This window comes from Scyliorhinus canicula, chromosome 1 (assembly GCF_902713615.1).
Source record: "Scyliorhinus canicula chromosome 1, sScyCan1.1, whole genome shotgun sequence".
Classification (NCBI taxonomy): domain Eukaryota; kingdom Metazoa; phylum Chordata; class Chondrichthyes; order Carcharhiniformes; family Scyliorhinidae; genus Scyliorhinus; species Scyliorhinus canicula.
The window spans coordinates 238,961,104-238,982,410 of NC_052146.1; the positions used below are offsets into that span (position 1 = coordinate 238,961,104).

General features: G+C 46.8%; 1 protein-coding gene across 2 annotated transcripts in view; it reads right to left on the reverse strand.

Annotated features, from left to right (window-relative positions):
• sptbn1 (spectrin, beta, non-erythrocytic 1) overlaps positions 1 to 21,307 on the reverse strand; it is a 301,037-nt gene that overhangs the window by 80,700 nt on the left and 199,030 nt on the right. For both annotated transcript variants that reach the window (XM_038810024.1, XM_038810035.1), the window contains 7 exons: positions 9,653 to 9,826; positions 9,334 to 9,425; positions 5,207 to 5,287; positions 4,983 to 5,098; positions 4,422 to 4,534; positions 3,298 to 3,485; positions 1,346 to 1,463 (listed from right to left, as the gene is read on the reverse strand). In XM_038810024.1, coding sequence (XP_038665952.1) covers positions 1,346 to 1,463; positions 3,298 to 3,485; positions 4,422 to 4,534; positions 4,983 to 5,098; positions 5,207 to 5,287; positions 9,334 to 9,425; positions 9,653 to 9,826 — 882 coding nt within the window. The remainder of the gene's footprint in view (positions 1 to 1,345; positions 1,464 to 3,297; positions 3,486 to 4,421; positions 4,535 to 4,982; positions 5,099 to 5,206; positions 5,288 to 9,333; positions 9,426 to 9,652; positions 9,827 to 21,307) is intronic.

Here is a 21,307-nt window from a genome sequence, read left to right on the forward strand (position 1 = left end):
ACCCCCTCCCTTTGTCCCTTCCCTCTCCAACACCCCCCCCCCCCTACTCTCACCTCAAGCCCCATCCTCCCCTAGCGACTCTGACTTCAATCCCCGCCCACACCCCATAGCCATTTTAACCTGAACCCCCAACCCCTTACTGGGGTCTCCCAGTCATGCCCGCCCAAAATTTCTTGACTTACCTGAAGTTCAGCAGACATCTTCAATTTTTCATGGGAACTATTTCTAGTCCCTGTGGTCTCCGGAGTTGCTACTACTATTTTCTGGCACTGCTCAGACTCTAGGTTGGGATTTTCCGTCCCTGAGGGACGGAAGTCCCACTCTGCACTAATTAAGGCTGCCTCTTGTGTATTAAAGCTGCATGGAGCAGCTAGATTTGACATCAGCAAGGTGCAGACTGATTGTTGGGCCCAGGGGGAGGTAATCTCTGCCCGACCCCCAAAAAATCCCACTCCCCGATCTATTCTTGATGTTTTTGCATATTCAGCTTGCCTCTAGTTGATGCTATCCATTATAAGATACCATTTAGTACATGCGAACTGGTACAATTTTAAAGTGGTTGCAAAGAGAGAGAGGGAGACCTGGGACTATTTGTGCACAAATTGCTGAGGGTGGCAGGACAGGTTAACAAAGCAGGTAATAAAGGATATAGGATCATTGGAGTTTGGATACAAAAACCAGAAAGCTATGCTAAACCTATGTTCAGTACTGGCTGGAAAATTGTGTGAAATCTGGATACCCACATGTTTGGAAGGACAAAAGGATGCAAATGATTCCAGGAATGACAAATTACTCAGGTTGCTCTTCTTAGAGCAGTGAAGGCTACAGAAGATTTAGTAGAGGTGGCTAAAATCATGCAGAATGCAGATAAAGTAAATCAAGAGATTCTGTTTGCAATGGCTCATACGCCAATAAACCTGGGGGCACAGATTTAAGATTTAATCAGAAGTGACGGGAGGACTTGTTTTTCCACAAGTGGTTAGGATTGGAATCAGGCAGTGCATACACATTCAACAGCAGCCTTCAAAAAGGCTGGATATATATATGGAGAGATAATTGTAATGATGTAACGAGAGTGGGACTAACTTGATTGAACTTTGAAAGAACTAGTGCAGACTTGATGAGCCGCTGTTGTACTAATTTATCATTTTAAGCACATGTGCTCAGCTGAAGTCTCCTCTCGATCGACATTCAGAAACCAAGGTTAAATTATACGCTAGTTCTACTCAACTAGTTGTATGGTTGAATGTGGTCCTGGGGTCAGCTGAAACTACCACAGGATGCTGATGAGGTTAAACACACTTCCTTCTCGGGGAAAATAGAATAGCGACATTTTCATGATTACCTTGTTGATATCTGAGATGAGTTTGCCTTCTCTTGGCATGTACACTTTCTGATTGTTTGCTCTCATCTTGCTTTGAATGGTGAAAAGCAATACTTCCAGGTTTCCTTTTTCTGTAAACCTGCATCAGAAGAAACATTAGACTGGAGCCAAATCATTTTATATACTACACTATTTGCAAAATAATGGAAATTTTGTATGCATTTTAATTTTTTGTTGCAAACTCAACAGATGAAACAAGAAGTTCAACAGTGATATAACTAGCTTTGTAAATTCCAGAAAATTTCACCTGGCACATGTGGAATGAACTTGAATTGGTTATCATGATGACAAGGAAAAAAAAGTGTGGGTTAGGGAGGGGAATCAGAATTGCCCTTCTGTACTGTGAAAAGCTTGCATTGAACCAGATAGCATTCAGCTTTGAGTAACACACAGCAGGTAACATTTGCCCTCATAAATATCAGGCAATGATCATCTCCAACAAGAAAAAGCCCAACAACTTGCCCTTCACCTTAAATGACATCATTGCCAAAACTTCCCCAATGTCTGGTCACTTGACTGGAAATTTAATTGGACTAACTGATCAAGCAGATAGAAGATTAATGGCGGGATTCTCCAGTATGCTTGCTGCGTTCTCCTGGGCGGTGCGCCCTTGCTGGCAGTGGATTCTCCATTCCCGGCTCTTGCCAATGAGATTTCCCACTGTGGCCACGCAACGCCGCCAGGAAACCAGCGGGCATGTGTGCACTGCCAATGCAATGGAAAATACGACTGGCAAAGAATCCAGTCCCAAGTGTTTTGTTACACATGGTAGCGTCCTGACCCCTCAAAGCTCAAGCCATCAGGCACTGGATATTTCAAGAAGCTTGATGTAATTTAATAACAGAGCAGTCTGCTTGAACACCAGCCCTCCCATTGACTTAATATCCATTCCGTTCATCACCAGCAAACTGCAGCTGCAGCATATGTTGCCAATAGGAAGGCTTGCAGAAAACCCACTTCTACAGTGCCTCCCAGCCCTGTGACAGTGAGAAGTGCACTGGAAGCACCATCGTTTCCCAATTACATATTAGCCTGACTAAGACCCATGGGGCTGGATTTTGTGCATCACCCCCTGCCAGGTGTATTTTCGCAGGAGGAGCTGTGTAAATTAAGAGTGGTGCTCAGCCCACCACTTTCCTGAACACCCCCGAGCTGTTCTCCAGAAAATGTAAGGTGGGCGGACGTCAAAATCGGGAGCCCACCTGTCATTTTTAAATAAACAATGGTCAATGGAGCTCATTATCAAGCCAACTGACTGGGATATTATCCTGCCCATGCCACAATATGATTGGCAAGGATGGCAACAGGAGTAGACAATCTGTTTTTTTGAGCCCAAGTTGAAAAAAAAGGTAGGAAGGAAGGGGTCACATCTAACCCTCCAAGATGTTACTTGAGCCTTTAGTCCTTCCCGCCTGCCCTCCAAAACCAGCCCCCAGGCACTCCACTCCCTCGGCTTCAGAATCCCTCCCTGATCAAAAGTCGCTTGACTTAGCTGGCCCCAGCATCCATGTTCTCTTCATGGTGGGCCTATTTGCTGTTCTGGCAGCATCCACTACCGAATTCTGCGTTGCTAGAGCTGCCAGCCAGCAGTTCTCAACGCTTTCTGAGACTTCCTCCCTCCCCACCTTTGCAGACCAATGAGGGATGGATACTGAATGAACTCTGTGTCACCCATATGTAGAGAATACATTTTTAAAAATTGAAGTGTTCTGGACAGCTAAGACCAAGCCAGACAACATTCATTTGCATTTTCCTTATTGTTACCTTAACTTGATTTGCCACTATGTTACTAGTGTAATATTAAGCGCTACTGAGTCAGGCAAGTGTTCCGTAATTAGCTCTTAGTTATGTTCTCCCAAGTGACTTATGAAGATAATTAAACAAGCAATTTAGTAACTGTTTAACACTCTTACTTTGATGGCTTTTCTACTGTGCGATATGTGTTGAATGCTTGTAGCTGCTGCTGAACACCAACCAGTGAGTTGGCAAATTTACGATTGTTCAGGATGATGATGGTTTGTTCAATCCACTCCAGCAGGTCAGATGCCAGGGACTCGTATTTTTCTATCATTTTCTCGGTCTCGATTGCATAGTCAAGCACCTATCACATGTGGAAACAGGACAACTTTATAGCAACAAAACTCAGGCATGTCAGCTGTATAAAAATATTTTTAATGTGCTGCTTATTGTATTTCAATGGATACCGTTAAATAATTGTTTTTTTTAATGTTTCCAATTAAGGGGCAATTTTGTGTGGCCAATCCACCTCCCCTGCACATCTTTGGGTTGTGAGGATGAGACCCACCCAGACACCGAGAAAATGTGCAAAATCCACAAGGACAGTTGCCCAGGATTGGGATAGAACCCAGGTCTGTGGCACTGTGAGATAGCAGTGCTAACCACTCTGCCACCCTCCTTGGAATAAGTCAATAATAAAGGTGGTGAGATGGCAAAAACAACTGAAGGCCGAGTAACTTAATTGATCGAAAAACTGATTTGTGAACTTTTACGGTGATTGTGATGGGGGCAGCATGGTGTTAAACTCATCTGATGAATTATCTTTTAAACCATCATGGAATGTGAGGCATTTCACACAAAAAACATTTTAAAAAAAGGTAAATAATCCTATTTCTGGACTTGTGGCTCAGTAGCAGAAACAAAAGCAGGGAACAAATCTGACTACTGATATTTAAAAACTTAAGATGGGAGGATTACAGTTTCAATGTGTTTTAATTTCACAGGTTGAATTCTCCGGTACCCCACTGTGTATTTCTTGGCAGCATACCATTCTCTGGCGGCGGGATTTTCTCCTCTCACCGCTTGTCAATGGAATTTCCACTGAAGCTACCCCAAACCATTGGGAAACCTGTGCGCTGCAGGGGGGGGAAACAGAATCCCAATGGCCAGAGAATTTTGGCCCAGGTGTTACAAAGACTGCTTTATTTAGCTCACCGATGAATGACATTTTACTGTTTCCTGATATTACGGACATTTTCCTTAAATTAAACATAGTAGAATACAAGAAATTGAAAAATACCTTTCCAATACGCTTTCCTTCCACAGCAAGGGCCTTCATTTTGGAGAAGTAATGATAGTATGTCACCACATAAGTAATAATTGACTTTTCATCAGGGTGATCAACACTGACATCTGGCAAATAAAACATTGAGTATTACCCAACTAAATAGCAGGGTCTAAAACAGCTTGTGTAAAATGTAAATAAAGGGCAATGATTAATTTTACATGATAAGCATTGTTACATTTCAGTGAACATTTAGGTTATTGATGACAATACATATTTTCAAGATAGCAAGTGAGAAAAATCAAATAATACCGATGCTATTTTAATGTCTTTTTCAATAAAGTATATTAAAATGTATTATGAACATCAGATTGGGGGAAACGATACAGGGAGTGAAGGTGGGGAAGGAGTCAGGAAATTAATAGGGTGATTTTTGTTTTGAGTATGGAATTAACAATACACAGCCTGAAAATATATGCTTCTAGGTTTCAAGCAACAAATTATATGAAGTCATGAGATGAAAAGTTCCAACACAGTAACATGCAAAGATTTAAAAATAAAACATTAAAAACTAACCTTCAGGGTCCAGCAGCTTGGTAAGCCCCAGGTGTTGCTCTGCAAGGTTGAAAGCATTCTGAAGATTGTAGTGTGCATTTGACTTCTTAAGCTTGTCAAAGTCAATCAGGTCCGGTCTGACCAAATAGACAACAAAGTGAGGAGATATGGGTACATACATATTGAAAACTGATGCAAAGTCTGATTATTTAAATGTTTCTATGAATTTAACAGTGCCAACATACCTATGCTTGTGTATAACAGCATTGAATGCCATGCCATCCCTCCAGCTGGTGGTAAAGTTGTGAATGTTGACATTGGGATAGCTATGGATGAACAGAAAATGTAACATTTCTTCAATCTGCTTTTCAAAGTGGAAATGCAGTAAGTCCAACAAGTTAAAATTGACGAGCTATTTTCCTAGTTGCCATTTTAATAAAATTGTAAACACATTCTTCAGGAACAGATTTATAATTTGGTCACACTGAGGGAATCTTCTTGTGGATTGGTAATATTGTAACTGCAGTACAATCCTTTTCTGAAACCCTCATCTCTGGTGAATATGTTCTTCTAAGGTTTTGCTGGACAAGTAGGAAAATTTGCAACAATTACCGTATATACTCGCGTAACATGCGACTTTTGAGCACCTAATTTGAAGCCTAAATTTTGGGGGTCGCATGATACGCGAGGTACAAAAATCGCGGGTGTGAAATGCTGGCCAAGATAAGTCACATAGCATCCAGCTGGCTTTACTAGCGTCGTTCAGCCACTTGCCGTTTCCATTCATAAAAACATGAATGCAAACGTCAAGTGGCTGAACATCTTCCCATCAGAATGCTGTGGTCAAAATCTGAAGAGTAGTATTCTGATGGGAAGAGTGGATTCTGCTGTGAAAGCTGTTTGCGATTCGAACAGCTTTCCAGCTGGCTTTACTAGCGTCGTTCAGCCACTTGCCGTTTCCATTCATAAAAACATGAATGGAAACGTCAAGTGGCTGAACATCTTCCCATCAGAATACTACTCTTCAGATTTTGACCACAGCATTCTGATGGGAAGATGTTCAGCCACTTGACGTTTCCATTCATGTTTTTATGAATGGAAACGGCAAGTGGCTGAACAACGCGAGTAAAGCCAGCTGGAAAGCTGTTCGAATCGCGAACAGCTTTCACAGCAGAATCAACTCTGCAGAAACCACACACAATGATACCATTTGGAAGTTTTAGTTTCCAAAATTAATTTCCAAAAAAGTCACTCGCATGATACATGAGGTATACCATAAAATCATGTTTTGGGGACGAAAATTTAGGGGTCGCATGATACGCGAGATCGAAGGATACACGAGTATATACGGTACTATATAACTTAAACCGGAGAAGAATCATGACCGACATCAAAATTCACACTTGGCAAATATGCAGCTATTCTCCAAAGTTTAGCGTAACCAACAGTGTGCTGGGTGAGACCAAGATTTTAAAAATGGGATGAGGTCCTACAAGCTGAATTCAGGGGGTTAGGAGTTAAACTAAAAAGTAGGACCTCAAAGGTAGTAATCTCAGGATTGCTACCAGTGCCACGAGCTAGTCAGAGTAGGAATGTCAGGATAGATAGACAAGGCATCCATGGCTGACGAGGGAAGTCAAGGACAGCATAAAGGCTAAAGAAAAAGCATAAAAAGTGGCGAGGATTAGTGGGAAACCAGAGGATTGGGAAGCCTTTAAAAGCGAGCAGAGGACAACTAAAAAAGCAATAAGGGGGGAGAAGATGAAGTACGAGTGCAAGCTGGCTAGTAATATAAAGGAAGATAGGAAGAGATTTTTTTCAATAGAAAAAAGGTAAGAGAGAGGCAAAAATAGACATTGGACCACTAGAAAATGTGGCTGGAGAAGTAATAATAGGAAACAAAGAAATGGCAGACAAACTGAATAGTTACTTTGCATCAGTCTTCATGGTGGAAGACACCAGTGGAATGCCAGAGCTCCAGGAGAACAGGTTAAAAGCTCATGGTGTTCAAGGTAAGATCCTGGCACGGATGGAGGATTGGCTGACTGGCAGAAGACAAAAAGTGGGGATAAAGGGGTCTTTTTCAGGATGGCAGCCGGTGACTAGTGGTGTGCCTCAGGGGTCTGTGCTGGGACCATAACTTTTTACAATATACATTAATGATCTGGAAGAAGGTACTGAAGGCACTGTTCCTAAGTTTGCAGATGATACAAAGATCTGTAGAGGGACAAGTAGTATTGAGGAAGCAAGGGTGCTGCAGAAGGACTTGGACAAGCTAGGAGAGTGGGCAATGAAGTGGCAAATGAAATACAATGTGGAAAAGTGTGAGGTTATGCACTTTGGAAGGAGGAATCTCGGCATAGACTATTTTCTAAATGGGGAAATGCTTCGGAAAGCAAAAGCACAAAGGGACTTGGGGGGTCCTTGTTCACGATTCTCTGAAGATTAATGTGCAGGTTCAGTTGGCAGTTAAGAAGGCAAATGCAATGTTGGCATTCATGTCAAGAGGCATACAAGACCAGGGATGTACTTCTGAGGCTGTGTAAGGCTCTGGTCAGACCCCATTTGGAGTATTGTGAGCAGTTTTGGGCCCCATATGTAAGGAAGGATGTGCTGGCCTTGGAAAGGGTCCAGAGGAGGTTCACAAGAATGATCCCTGGAATGAAGAACTTGTCCTATGAAATGAAAAAATGAAATGAAAAATCGCTTATTGTCACGAGTAGGCTTCAATGAAGTTACTGTGAAAAGCCCCTAGTCGCCACATTCCGGCGCCTGTCCGGGGAGGCTGGTACGGGAATCGAACCGTGCTGCTGGCCTGCTTTATAAGCCAGCGATTTAGCCTTGTGAGCTAAACCAGCCCCTGAGGAACGTTTGAGGACTTTGGGTCTGTACTCGTTGGAGTTTAGAAGGATGATGGGGGATCTTATTGAAACGTGCGAGGCCTGGATAGAGTGGATGTGGAGAGGATGTTTCCACTTGTAGGAAAAACTAGAACCAGGGGAAACCATCTCAGATTAAAAGGACGATCCTTTAAAACAGAGATGAGGAGGAATTTCTTCAGCCAGAGGGTGCTGAATCTGTGGAACTCTTTGTCGCAGAAGGCTGTGGAGGCCAATTCACTGAGTGTCTTTAAGGCAGAGATAGATAGGGTCTTGATTAATAAGGGGATCAGGGGTTATAGGGAGAAGGCAGGAGAATGGGGACGAGAAAATATCAGCCATGATTGAATAGCGGAGCAGACTCGATGGGCCAAGTGGCCTAATTCTGCTCCTATATCTTATGGTCTAAAGATTAAACATCGGGTTCCAAATAAGAGCAAAATGTGTTTAAGACTTGAGAACTGGGACTACAATGTCTCTAATACTTTGCCCCTAAAACCCCTCATCATTTCCAAATTATTTGCCTTTAAGTTACCAGCATGATGAGTAGGTGGATCTAGCATTTAGATACTCAGCAGGTATTCTTTACTCAAGTATTCATCCAAAAATAAGTTAAAATATCTGAATTCACTTTTTTCCAAGTGCTAATGATAACATTGCAACCCAAGTGTTTAAGAAATGCCTTATAAAGGCGGCATAGTAGCACAGTGGTTAGTACTGTTGCTTCACAGCGCCAGGGTCTCGGGTTTGATTCCCGGCTTGGGTCACTGTCTGTGCGGAGTCTGCACGTTCTCCCAGTGTCTGCGGGGTTTTCTCAGGGTGCGGTTTTTCCCCACAATTCCCGGAAAACGTGCTTGACAGGTGAATTGGACATACTGAATTCTCCCTCCTTGTACCTGAACAGGTGCCGGAGTGTGGCGACCATGGGATGTTCATAGTAATTGGAGTGTTAATGTGAGACTACTTGTGACAATAATAAAGATTATAAAATAGCTCCAATTGAGAGACTATTATGTGACACAAGTCTTGGATGTTATTTTAAAACAGCACAAGATAAGGTTTCGCATTTTGAACACCCAGTTATTTAAGTTGGACCGTAACTGAAATATTGCAACAAAAATAAAAGACTTAAAGAGTGCGAGGAAAGGCAAAGCAGATTTTTTGTTCAAATCCAAGAGCTCAACAAACTTGAGGTTCAGATGAAAAAAATTACTATTGCAAAGAAACTTCATAACAGCAATTCCTTCATGGGCAGCACAGTGGTTAGCACTGCTGCCTTCCGACACCGAGGTCCCAGGTTCGATCCCGGCTCTCGGTCACTGTCCCATGTGGTGTCTGTACATTTTCCCCACGTTTGCGTGGATTTTGCCCCACAACCCAAACTAGTGCAGGGTAGGTGGATTGGCCACACTACATTGCCCCTTAATTGTAAAAAAATTAATTGGGTACTGCAAATTTATTTTTAAAATAACAGCAATTCCTATGGCACTCACCCTGCTGTTTTCATTTGGCACCATAACAGCAAGGCATCTTTTGCAGATTTCTTTTCCTTGTTGTCTTCCGATTCAACACTAATATCTTGGATCTGAAGGATAAAAATGAATCCCAATCAAATGGGTTCTTTTAGTTGCATTGATCATTTCCTGGGACCTAAGTTGAGCTACTGAAAGCAGATTTGAATAGTCCACATCAGGTGCTTTTACAAAAGGAATGTTCATATTTTGTTTAAGCGGCCAAAAGTGCAGAATAATTAAAACTGGCATTTATTCATCCTAAAGATCCTAGTGACACTCACGACATTGCTGAATTTACCTGGAACCGGAGAATGATGGTCCAAATTAAACCAAGAGTCAGTCGATGGTTTCCATCCACAATATCATGGGATCCCATATTTTCTAAATGTACTCTTTGCTCTTTAAGGAACTGAAGGGCTTTGTCAACATTTTCAAGACAATGGATTCGCATTCGTCCTTTTGTTGGTTTTGGCTAGTAGAGAAAGGAGGAATATGCACATAAATATCAAACGTCATGCAAAACAACTGTGGCACTGAAGCACTGATTAAATATTATCAGTTGTGATGACATCAAAATTGTCAGCGTTCACCATTACTCCTCTGAAACTGATAGCAAGTTCCACATTTCTCCAGAGGATGCATCATTGAGGATCTCTTCCCCCCCCCCCCCCCCCCCCCCCCCCCGCCACACACACACAGACGCAGCCAATCAAAATTCACTGCCAAAATTTTCAGATCAAATTCCAATCTCCAAACCCATTTTCCTCTCTAACATTCTTGAACAGTTGTGTCACAGTTGACTCATCCTTATTTTTAAACCCCCAACACTACTACTACCCCCCCCCCCCCCCCCCCCCCCCCACCAAACCACCGCCACCATGACCTGGCCCCTCCCAACACTTGTGATCTTCTCTGGCTCCCCCACCAGAGATATCTGTACTCATCTAATTTAGCTTCTTAAGCATCCCTAAATGGATAGCCATGTCTTGAGATGTCTAGGTCTCAAGCTCTGGTATTACCCCCCTACACCTCTCTGCTGTTTTACCTGAATTTGCCTCTTTTAAAACAATCCTAAAACCAATCCCTGTGAACAATCTTTTCGTTATTTGACCCAATATCCTGAATGGCTTGATATCATATTTTGTTTCATAATGCTCCTATGAAGCACCTTGGGACATTTCATGAAAATATAATGCATAGGGCATTGAGGACAAAGAAAGGAAGTTACGTTAAACAATGCAGGTTCGGCCTCTACTGGAGTATTGAGGCAGGTTCTCAGCACCAGATTTTAGGAAAAATGCAAAGGCATTAGAGGAAGAGTATAGAAAGGATTCATAAGATTGATTCATAAGATTGATTCAAGGGAAGAGGAACTTAGCTACGCAACTGGAAAAAATGTTTTCTTTGGAGAAGAAAAAGTTGGGAGGCTATTTGATCAAGGTATTAAAAATTGTGAAGGATCTGGACAGAGTAGATAGGCAAAAAAAACTGCTCGCATTGGTGGGAGGCTGAGAACCAAAGGACATAGTTTTACGGTAATTGGCAAAATGGTCGTTTTTAGAACCCACAATGCAGAAGAAGGCCATTCAGCCTATTGAGTCTGCACCGGCCCTTGGAAAGAGCACCCTACTTTAGCCCACGGCTCCACCCTAAGTAACCATACCTAACCTTTTGGAGCAATTTAGCATGGTCAATCCATCTAACCTGCACATCTTTGGACTGTGGGAGGAAACTGGAACATCCAGAGGAAATCTATGTGGGCACGGGGAGAAAGTGCAAACACACAGACATTTGCCGGAGGCCATATATTGTAGCCACCTGGGGTGGCCACGTCCCGATTTCAAAATGGACACTCATGAGGAGTGTAGGGAAAATTGGACAGCTACAGGGAACACAAGCAGGTGCAAGATTTCCTGTCTATTAAGATTTGCAGAACCCAGACAGAACCGAAACCAATACCCATTAACATATTAATGAGCGATCTCCAGAAACAATCAAGAGACATTGAAACAATCGGGACCAAGACAGACTCCCTGGCGCCAGTGGGGGCTAGAACAAAGGCAGGCCAACGAACACCAACGATCAGGCAACAACTCCAGTATTGGAGAAAATCGATGAGAACGATTGAGTCATGGTCCAATTAATTGGGATCAAGTCCGGGGTCCGACCAAAAGGGCGCAAAACACCTGGGGCCTATAAGATAGCGCCCCCAAGTTCAGTTCCTTCTTCTTGGCCTTGGCTCTCAGCGAGGAGAGACCTGCCTAACAGCTTTGTGGCCTTGGCTCTCAACGAGGAGAGACCTGCCTAGCAGCTGCATTAACCAAGTAAGTCTCAGATCAACGCACGCTACGAGATAGACACTCCTAGCTACTATTCCGTACCAGCTCGAAGCCAACAGAATCAGAACCGGACAAAGGCCATTGTTACTGTGATCTGGTGGGCCATTCGAAGCTAAGTATAGGCTTTTAGTAGTAGTGATAGTTTAGTAAGTAGAGTTTTACGCATGAGTAGTGATTGAATGTGTGTATAATAAATGTGTATTGATTTCAAACTTACTAACTGGTGTATTGAGTTATTGATCAGTACTTGGCTTTGAACCTCGTGGTGGTATCAAAAAGATACCTGGCGACTCTAGAGCAAAGGTTATTAAAACAGAGCAATTAAGGAAAAGCATAACGAGCAACAATATGAACCCATTTCTCTGGAGCTGTGAGGCAGCAATGTTAGCCACTGTGCAGCCCAAAAGAATGTTGTAAAAGAGAAGAAAGTAGTAGAGGTGCAGGTAGAAATCGCAGAGCGGAGAGCATAACCAGATGAAGACAAATGCAAATGGTGGAAAGAGTAAATTTGGGGATGTGCAAAAAGCCAGAATTGGTGCACAGAGATGACGGACGATTGCAGGAGGTTACAGATCTTGGTAAAAGGGGGACCACAGAGAGATTGGAAAACAAAAGCGAGAATTTTAAAATCGAGCCGTTGCCAGACTGGGAGTCAATGCAGGTCAAAATGAGCACAAGGGTGATGAGTGAATGGGAAAAGGTGTGAGTCTCATGGCTGAGTTTTGGATAGCTAAAGTTTATGGAGATCTCGTAATCAATCAGGAAAGCTTTGGAATAGTTGGGTCTAGAGGTAACAGAGATAGGAAAGAGGGTTTCGGCAGGGGATGAGTTGAGGCAGTGCCAAAATGGGTAGTGTTAATGAATTGAAGACAGATAGCCTTGGTGATTGAGAGGATATGGAGTGGAAGTTCAGTTGTGGGTCAAACAAGAAAACACGAGGTAGGAACTAGTCTCATTGAGCCATGGAGAGAGGTGGGGGAGATGAGAATGAAGAATGTGGTGGATAATGAAGACAATGATTTCAGTCGGCTTAATATTCAGTTGAGTAGGGAGACTTCCGGTGTGCATCATGGAGTGAGTGTGCACACAGAGGCAGCTCCTGTCTAAGGTTGCAGAAAAGAGCTCTTTTTTGGGCAGCACGGGTTGGAATTTCGATGAAAAGGCGTGGGTGAAGGTTCAAGGAGTATTTTACCCCAGGAATAGGATGTTTCTTGGTTATCAGACCCTCAGAAACAGTGCAAGATTTGTCTGAACAGCAGCAAACAAAAGCCTCTGCAGGCATGCAAGCGGGGGAAGGGCCAGATTATAGGTCTCAAGCTGACCTGAGGGCCTTTCTGAAAGCTGAATTCTAGCAGCAGAGGGAGGAACTGTGAAAAGATCTCACCAAGGCCATTGAAGAAGCGGAGACGGACTTCCGGTAGCGGTGATGCGGAGCTAAGCCGCACGTTCAGTGGCTCCCACTATTTTCGGACTTTGAGGCTCTTTTAAGGGCTCGTAGTGGTGCTGTTGGACTTTTCCCCGTGTGGGAACACTCCTTCTCAGATTCTCCACCGGTGGATGGCCTGGACTAGGAGTGGAGCGGTCAGAAAATCGGCTTTGCAGGTGCGGCTAAGCCGCACCGCAGCTCCCGCTACTTAAGGACTTTTGGGCCGATTTGAGGGCCTCAAATGGCGCTGTCTCGATGAATCCCGGTGGGGGAAAGTGTCTAGAGGAGCATTCCCCATAATTTATGGTGCTCACCCGGAGTGGGGCAAAGGAAAAAGCTGCAGCAGCTCCCCAAGAAAAGCGGGGGAAGGAGGACAAAATGGCGGCCGGCGGAACACCCGAGGACTGGTGGAAGTGGGCGCAGGAGCAGCAAGCCTCTCTTCTGCGCTGTTTTGCGGAGCTGAAGGCTGAGTTGCTGGACTCCCTGAATGCGACTACCAACAAGCTGCTTGGGGCTCAGGCGGCGTCCATTCGGGAGTTGCAGCAGCAGGCCGCTGAGCGGGAGGAGGAGGCCGTGGTCCTCGTGGGGAAAGTGGAGTTGCACGAGGCACTTCACAAAAAGTGGCAAGACCGCTTGGAGGAGCTGGACGTTCGCACGAGGCGAAAGAATTTGAGGATCCTGGGCCTGGCGGAGGGGCTGGAAGGGTCGGATCTCCCGTCGTCCGTGACCACGATGTTGAGCTCGTTGATGGGAGCGGGGTCCTTCCATTTGCCCCTGGAGCTTGAGGGAGTGCTGGCCAGGAGGCCTAAGGCAAATGAACCCTCGCGGGCGGTGCTGGTGCGGTTCCATCGATTTAGTGACCGGGAGTGTGTGCTGCGCTAAAGCGGCGGGCCGGGTTCAACCGGACGAAGGCGGTGCTGCATGCCAAGCAGGTCAGATTTGGAATGCTGCAGCCTGCGCGTCTGTGGGTGACATATAAGGACCGGCATCACTACTTCGAGTCCCTGGAGGAGGCGTGGGCCTTTGTACAGGCGGAGAAGCTGGACTCGAACTAGGGTCTGGGGACACACTACGGCCGTTGCTGTTTTTGCTGTTGCTGTTCTTCAATTTTGTCACGTGTTTTTTTTATGCTGGTTTTTTTTTTGCTCTGTTTCCGGGTGGGTTTGTCTGTTGGGTATGGGTGTGGGGTATGTGGGGAACGTTGGGGGCATGTGCTTTATATGCTCTCTTCTGTACGGGGCTGGGGGTTGGGGTGAAACTGGATTTTGAGGAGCTGCATCAGAAGGGTGGGGTGTGGCAGTGTGAAAGCGCGGGCTTTCCTCTGGTTGTCCGCGCTGCGGGGCAGGGGGGGGCGGAGCTGGAGGTGGGGGCGTGGCCTCTACTGGTTTTCTTTCCCGCGCTGAAGCGGTGCCAAGGAGGTGTGGCAAGAGGGGGATGACCCCATGCCGGGAGGAGATGGGTTTTGGCAGGAGCTGCCGGGTCAGCAGAAGTCAGCTGACTCACGGAAGTACCATGGAGGGTGCGTCGCGGCTAGGAGGGGTCCTAGCCTGGGGGGGTGGGGGGGGGGGGGGGGGAGGGGGGGGATACCGGGTTGCTGCTGGAATGGCCAGGAAGGAGCTGGCGTGGGCCGGGAGGGTAGAGGAGAGGCGTTATCGCCATGGGGAACGGGTCAGGCGGGGCAAGCTGGCCTGGGGCGAGCAGTCGATAAGCCATGGCTAGCCGGCGGGGAAGAGGGGCAGGTTGCCCTCTGATCCGGCTGATTACCTGGAACGTGAGGGGGCTGAATGGGCCGGTTAAGAGAACTAGGGTAATTTCTCATCTGAAGGGGCTGAAGGCGGACGTGGCTATGCTCCAGGAGACCCACTTGAAGGTGGCGGACCAGGTTCGTCTGGGGCAGGTTTTTAACTCAGGATGGACGCGAAGAACCGGGGGGTGGCGATTCTGGTGGGGAAGAGGGTGGCGTTCGAGGCGGCTGAGGTGGTGTCGGACAAGGAGGGCAGATATATTATGGTGAAGGGTAGGCTGCAGGGAGAGAAGGTGGTGCTGGTTAATGTATATGCCCCGAATTGGGATGATGCCGGCTTCATGAGGCGCTTGTTGGGCCGCATTCCGGACCTGGAGGCAGGGGGCCTGATCATGGGGGGAGACTTTAACACAGTGCTGGATCCCCCACTGGAACGGTCCAGTTCAAGGACGGGTAGGAGACCGGCGGCGGCCAAAGTACTGAGGGGGTTTATGGACCAGATGGGAGGGGTGGATCCCTGGAGGTTTGGGAGGCCGAGAGCGCGGGAGTATTCCTTTTTCTCCCATGTCCATAGGGTCTATTCCCGAATAGATTTTTTCATCCTGAGCAGGGGATTGATGCCGAAGGTGCAGGATGCAGAGTATTCGGCCATAGCAATTTCAGACCATGCTCCGCACTGGGTTGATCTGGAGATGGGGGAGGCGCAGGACCAGCGCCCGCTCTGGCGCCTGGATGTGGGGCTGCTGGCTGATGAGGAGGTGTGTAGGAGGGTCCGGGGAAGTATTGAGGGGTATCTTGATACCAACGACACGGGGGAGGTCCGGGTGGGGATGGTCTGGGAGGCTCTGAAAGCAGTGATCCGGGGGGAGCTGATCTCCATCCGGGCCCATAGGGAAAGGAGGGAGAGGAAGGAGAGGGAGAGACTGGTGGGGGAGCTCCTGGATGTGGACAGGAGATACGTGGAGGCACCTGAGGAGGGGTTGCTGGGGGAACGGCGTAGTTTGCAGGCCAAATTTGACTTGTTGACCACCAGAAAGGCGGAGACACAGTGGAGGAGGTTGCAGGGCACGGTATATGAGTATGGGGAGAAGGCGAGCAGGATGTTGGCGCATCAGCTCCGCAGGTGAGATGCGGCTAGGGAAATTGGAGGAGTGATGGATAGGGGTGGGAATGTAGTGCAGAAGGGGACAGAAGTAAATGGGGTCTTTAGGGACTTCTACGAGGAACTGTACCGGTCAGAACCTCCGATGGGGAGAGGGGGGATGGAGAGCTTCATGAACAGGCTATGGTTCCCAAGGGTTCAAGAGGAGCTGGTAGAGGGGCTGGGGGCGCCGATAGAGTTGGAGGAGCTAGTTAGGGGGATTGGACAAATGCAGTCAGGTAAGGCGCCGGGGCCGGACGGGTTCCCGGTGGAATTTTATAAAAAGTATGCGGATCTGGTGGGCCCCCTGTTAGTGCGAGCCTTCAATGAGGCATGGGAGGGGGGGCTTTGCCCCCGACGATGTCGCGGGCACTGATCTCTCTGATCCTAAAGCGGGATAAGGACCCCTTGCAGTGTGGATCATACAGGCCTATCTCGCTCCTCAATGTTGACGCTAAGTTGCTGGCGAAGATCCTGGCCACCAGGATAGAGGACTGTGTGCCAGGGGTGATACACGAGGATCAGACAGGATTTGTCAAGGGACGGCAGCTCAACACGAATGTGCGGAGACTGCTAAATGTTATTATGATGCCGGCAGTGGAGGGGGAGGCAGAGATAGTGGTGGCGCTGTATGCGGAGAAAGCGTTTGATAGAGTTGAGTGGGGGTACCTGTGGGAGGTGCTGGAGCGGTTCGGATTCGGGGAGGGATTCACCAAATGGATGAGGCTGCGCTACGCGGCTCTGATGGCAAGTGTAGTTACCAATGGAAGGAGATCGGAGTACTTTAGGCTCTACCGTGGGACCAGGCAGGGGTGCCCCCTGTCCCCCTTGCTCTTTGCACTGGCGATTGAACCTTTGGCTATGGCGTTGAGGGAGTCAGGGAGATGGAGGGGTTTGGTGCGGGGTGGGGAGGAACATCGGGTATCGCTGTATGCGGACGCCCTGCTGTTGTATGTGGCGGATCCAGAAGGGGGAATGCCGGGGGTGATGGAGCTGTTAGCGGAATTTGGGGGCTTCTCGGGCTATAAGTTAAATTTAGGCAAGAGTGAGGTATTTGTAGTACACCCTGGTGATCAGGAGGAGGGAATTGGGAGACTACCATTTAAGAGAGCAGTGAAGAGTTTCAGATACCTGGGGGTGCAGGTGGCCAGGAGTTGGGGGACTCTCCATAAGCTTAATTTTACCAGGCTGGTGGAACAGATGGAGGAGGAATTTAAAAGGTGGGACATGGTGCCGCTATCGTTGGCGGGTAGAGTGCAGTCCGTCAAAATGACAGTTCTCCCGAGGTTCTTGTTCCTTTTTCAGTGTTTGCCCATCTTTATCCCTAGGGCCTTTTTTAGAAGGGTGACTAGCAGCATCATGAGCTTTGTTTGGGCGCATGGGACCCCGAGGGTGAAGAGGGTCTTCTTGGAGCGGCGTAGAGATGGGGGGGGCTGGCGTTACCCAATCTCTCGGGGTATTATTGGGCGGCCAAAGTGTCGATGGTGCGCAAGTGGGTAATGGAGGGGGAGGGGGCAGCATGGAAACGGATGGAGAGGGCGTCCTGTGGAGATACAAGCCTGGGGGCCCTGGTAACGGCGCCGTGGCCGCTCCCTCCTCCGAGGTATACCACGAGTCCGGTGGTGGCGGCTACCCTCAAGATTTGGGGGCAGTGGAGGCAACATAGGGGAGAAGTGGGGGGCTTGATGGAGGCTCCGTTAAGGGGGAACCATAGGTTCGTCCCGGGGAACATTGATGGGGGATTTCAGGATTGGTACAGAGCGGGCATCAGACAGCTGAGGGACCTGTTTATTGATGGGAGGTTTGCAAGCCTGGGGGAGTTGGAGGAGAAATTTGGGCTCCCCCCGGGGAACATGTTCAGGTATCTGCAGGTAAAGGCATTTGCTAGGCGGCAGGTGGAGGGATTCCCTTCGCTTCCCGCGAGGGGGGTGAGCGACAGGGTGCTTTCGGGGGTCTGGGTCAGAGAGGGGAAGATATCTGATATCTACAAGGTTATGCAGGAGGCGGAGGAGGCGTCAGTAGAGGAGCTGAAAGCTAAGTGGGAGGGGGAACTGGGGGAACAGATCGAAGACGGGACATGGGCTGATGCTCTGGAGAGGGTTAATTCTTTCTCCTCGTGTGCGCGGCTTAGCCTCATCCAATTCAAGGTGCTGCACCGGGCCCACATGACTGGGACGAGGATGAGTAGGTTCTTTGGGGGTGAATATAGGTGTGTCAGGTGCTCGGGGAGTCCAGCGAACCATGCCCATATGTTCTGGGCATGCCCGGCGCTGGAGGAGTTCTGGAAGGGGGTGGCGAGGACGGTGTCAAGGGTGGTGGGATCCAGGGTCAAGCCAGGATGGGGACTCGCGATTTTTGGGGTTGGGGTGGAGCCGGGAGTGCAGGAGGCGAAAGAGGCCCGTGTGCTGGCTTTTGCGTCCCTAGTAGCCCGGCAAAGGATCTTGCTACAATGGAAGGATGCGAGGCCCCCAAGCGTGGAGACCTGGATCAATGACATGGCGGGTTTCATTAAGCTAGAGAAGATCAAATTCACCCTGAGAGGGTCGGTACAAGGGTTCTTTAGGCGGTGGCAACTTTTTCTCGACTTTCTAGCTCAACGATAGGGTACGGGGACAGTAGCAGCAGCAACCCGGGGGAGGATTGGGGGGGAGGGACAAGGTGTGGGGGAGGGGGGGGGCGGACGATGACTATGTTTGTTTATTTGATTTAAATTAATTTTTAAGTTCTTCTGTTGTTCATTGGGGTTGGGGAGGGGGGGGGGTGGGGGATGGGATACATGCGTCGATACGGTCTGGGGGTGTTACAGTTATTATGGGTTATTTTGTTGCATTTCATTGTTTGTCGTTACGTTTTATATTTTCTGTAAAAAAATTCCAATAAAAATTATATTAAAAAAAAATATTCAGTTGAGTAAATCCACAGATTATTCCTGGTTGCGTGAAACCCATGTAGCATGAACTCACAATCGCCATCACTCATTTAATGCAAGAAAATAGTTCAATTATCACACAAATAGCATATGTAGGATATTGTTATGGAACAGCAATTGATTAAATGCTCATCTTCCTACTTTTTCAAAGCAGGATTCAACACCAGTCATTTAAAATAATCTCAGTTGACAGAAGTGCAACTTCGCAGTCGTGGTCAATAATTTCTCAAACTCCACACTGGAGCTTGTGTGCATAAACTATGCTGATACTCCAATGCAGTAACTGAAAGAGTTTTGCATTCTGGCATCCTTTGGGGAGATAGTTTACTTGTTGCAGACAGTCAAGTGGTTGTTAAAGACCCTACAGCACTTTGTGCAGAAAAACAAAATTCCACAGATTGTTTGTTATTGCATGTGTGCACCACATGATATGATCACTTGATAAAAGACACTTATGGTCATATGAGAAAATAATCACATAATATTTAATTAGTTAGCTTTCTCTCTTAATAATTTAGCCCAGTGGAAATTACTAATTTTACAGTTTGCTATGTGGCTGAGAACAAGTAATAATACATACTTTCAGGGCCCCACACTAACTTCATCCTAAATTCTCAAGGATGATTTTCTTTATCCGTTTTTTAAAAATCTTGACCCAAAGAAGCTGATATCCATTTAATTGTTCTAATTGTGGGAACATTGTTATAGAAATCATAGTTGTCTAGTTACCCAAGTGATTAACGATCATTTTAACCTTTAACTTACAGTAGGCACACTGTTGCAACAAACATTCTTGTGTAAATTCAAATAAAGGAGTGTTTTAATTGCAATATTTTCAGTGTCAAAACAACTCCCTCTAACTGTGGTGCAGGTCAAGGAAAGGTATTTGATACTTAAGAGCCTAATCTCTCTCTCTGCATTTTATAATGGTTGAAATATCTGTAGTATTTGATAGCCAGACAACAATATCCTAAAGGATGGAATTTGTGGTCCTGAAACAGGACTAACCAGAGGCAAGGTGTCCAAAAAATGGCTGCTGAGCAATACCAACAAAAATCCCACCTGCATTTTTGCTGGCAGCCATTTTACAGAGCACGGGCAAGGGTAGGGAGCAGGAAGCCTGCCCCCATCAGAAAACCCATGGTCAGTCCTTTCAGGATTTTCACTGGGGCAGAGGGACCGAAGGACAGGAAACATAGAAGGACAAAATTTTGGATAAGCATTGATTTTTATGGATCTAGTGCTATTTTCTGCCTGTACAGCCTCATTATTCAAGGGTTGTTAATTATGCCATGCTATGATGAAGGGCCAAAGTGAGGACATAGGGAGCTACCCCCAGCTGTTACGGGGATTAAACCCATTCTGTTGGCATTATTTTGCACCACACTCTAGCCACCTAACCAACTGAGCTAACTAACACCATCTCTATGTAACTAAAAATTATTTTTAAAATAATCAAATTAGACAAGCAGGGCTTTTGCATGTTTTTACTGTTACAACGATCTTTACTAACCAATTATCATAGAATTTGGGGCCTCACGGTAGCATGGTGGTTAGCATCAATGCTTCACAGCTCCAGGGTCCCAGGTTCGATTCCCGGCTGGGTCACTGTCTGTGTGGAGTCTGCACGTCCTCCCCGTGTGTGCGTGGGTTTCCTCCGGGTGCTCCGGTTTCCTCCCACAGTCCAAAGATGTGTGGGTTAGGTGGATTGGCCATGCTAAATTGCCCGTAGTGTAAGGTTAATGGGGGGGATTGTTGGGTTACGGGTATACGGGTTACGTGGGTTTAAGTAGGGTGATCATTGCTTGGCACAACATCGAGGGCCGAAGGGCCTGTTCTGTGCTGTACTGTTCTATGTTCTATGTTCTAATTTACAGTGCAGAAGGAGGCATTGCGGCCCCTCGAGTCTGAACCGGCTCTTGGAAAGAGCATCCCTACCCAAGGTCAACACCTCCACCCTACCCCCATAACCCAGTAACCCCACCCAACACGAAGGGTAATTTTGGACACTATGGGCAATTTATCATGGCCAATCCACCTAACCTGCACATCTTTGGACTGTGGGAGGAAACCGGAGCACCCGGAGGAAACCCACGCACACACGGGGAGGATGTGCAGACTCCGCACAGACAGTAACCCAAGCCGGAATCGAACCTGGGACCCTGGAGCTGTGAAGCAATTGTGCTATCCACAATTCTACCGTGCTGTCCGGTTTATATTGCTTTTGGCACAAAGAAAAACTCCTGCTCAGAAATTAAAGACATGCTTTAGTTCTCAAACGGTTACAACAGAAGCTGCAATTTATGTATGTTTTGTTTAATTTATTAATATATCAAGAACTACTATCTGAACAAAATCTTCCATAGTCATATGT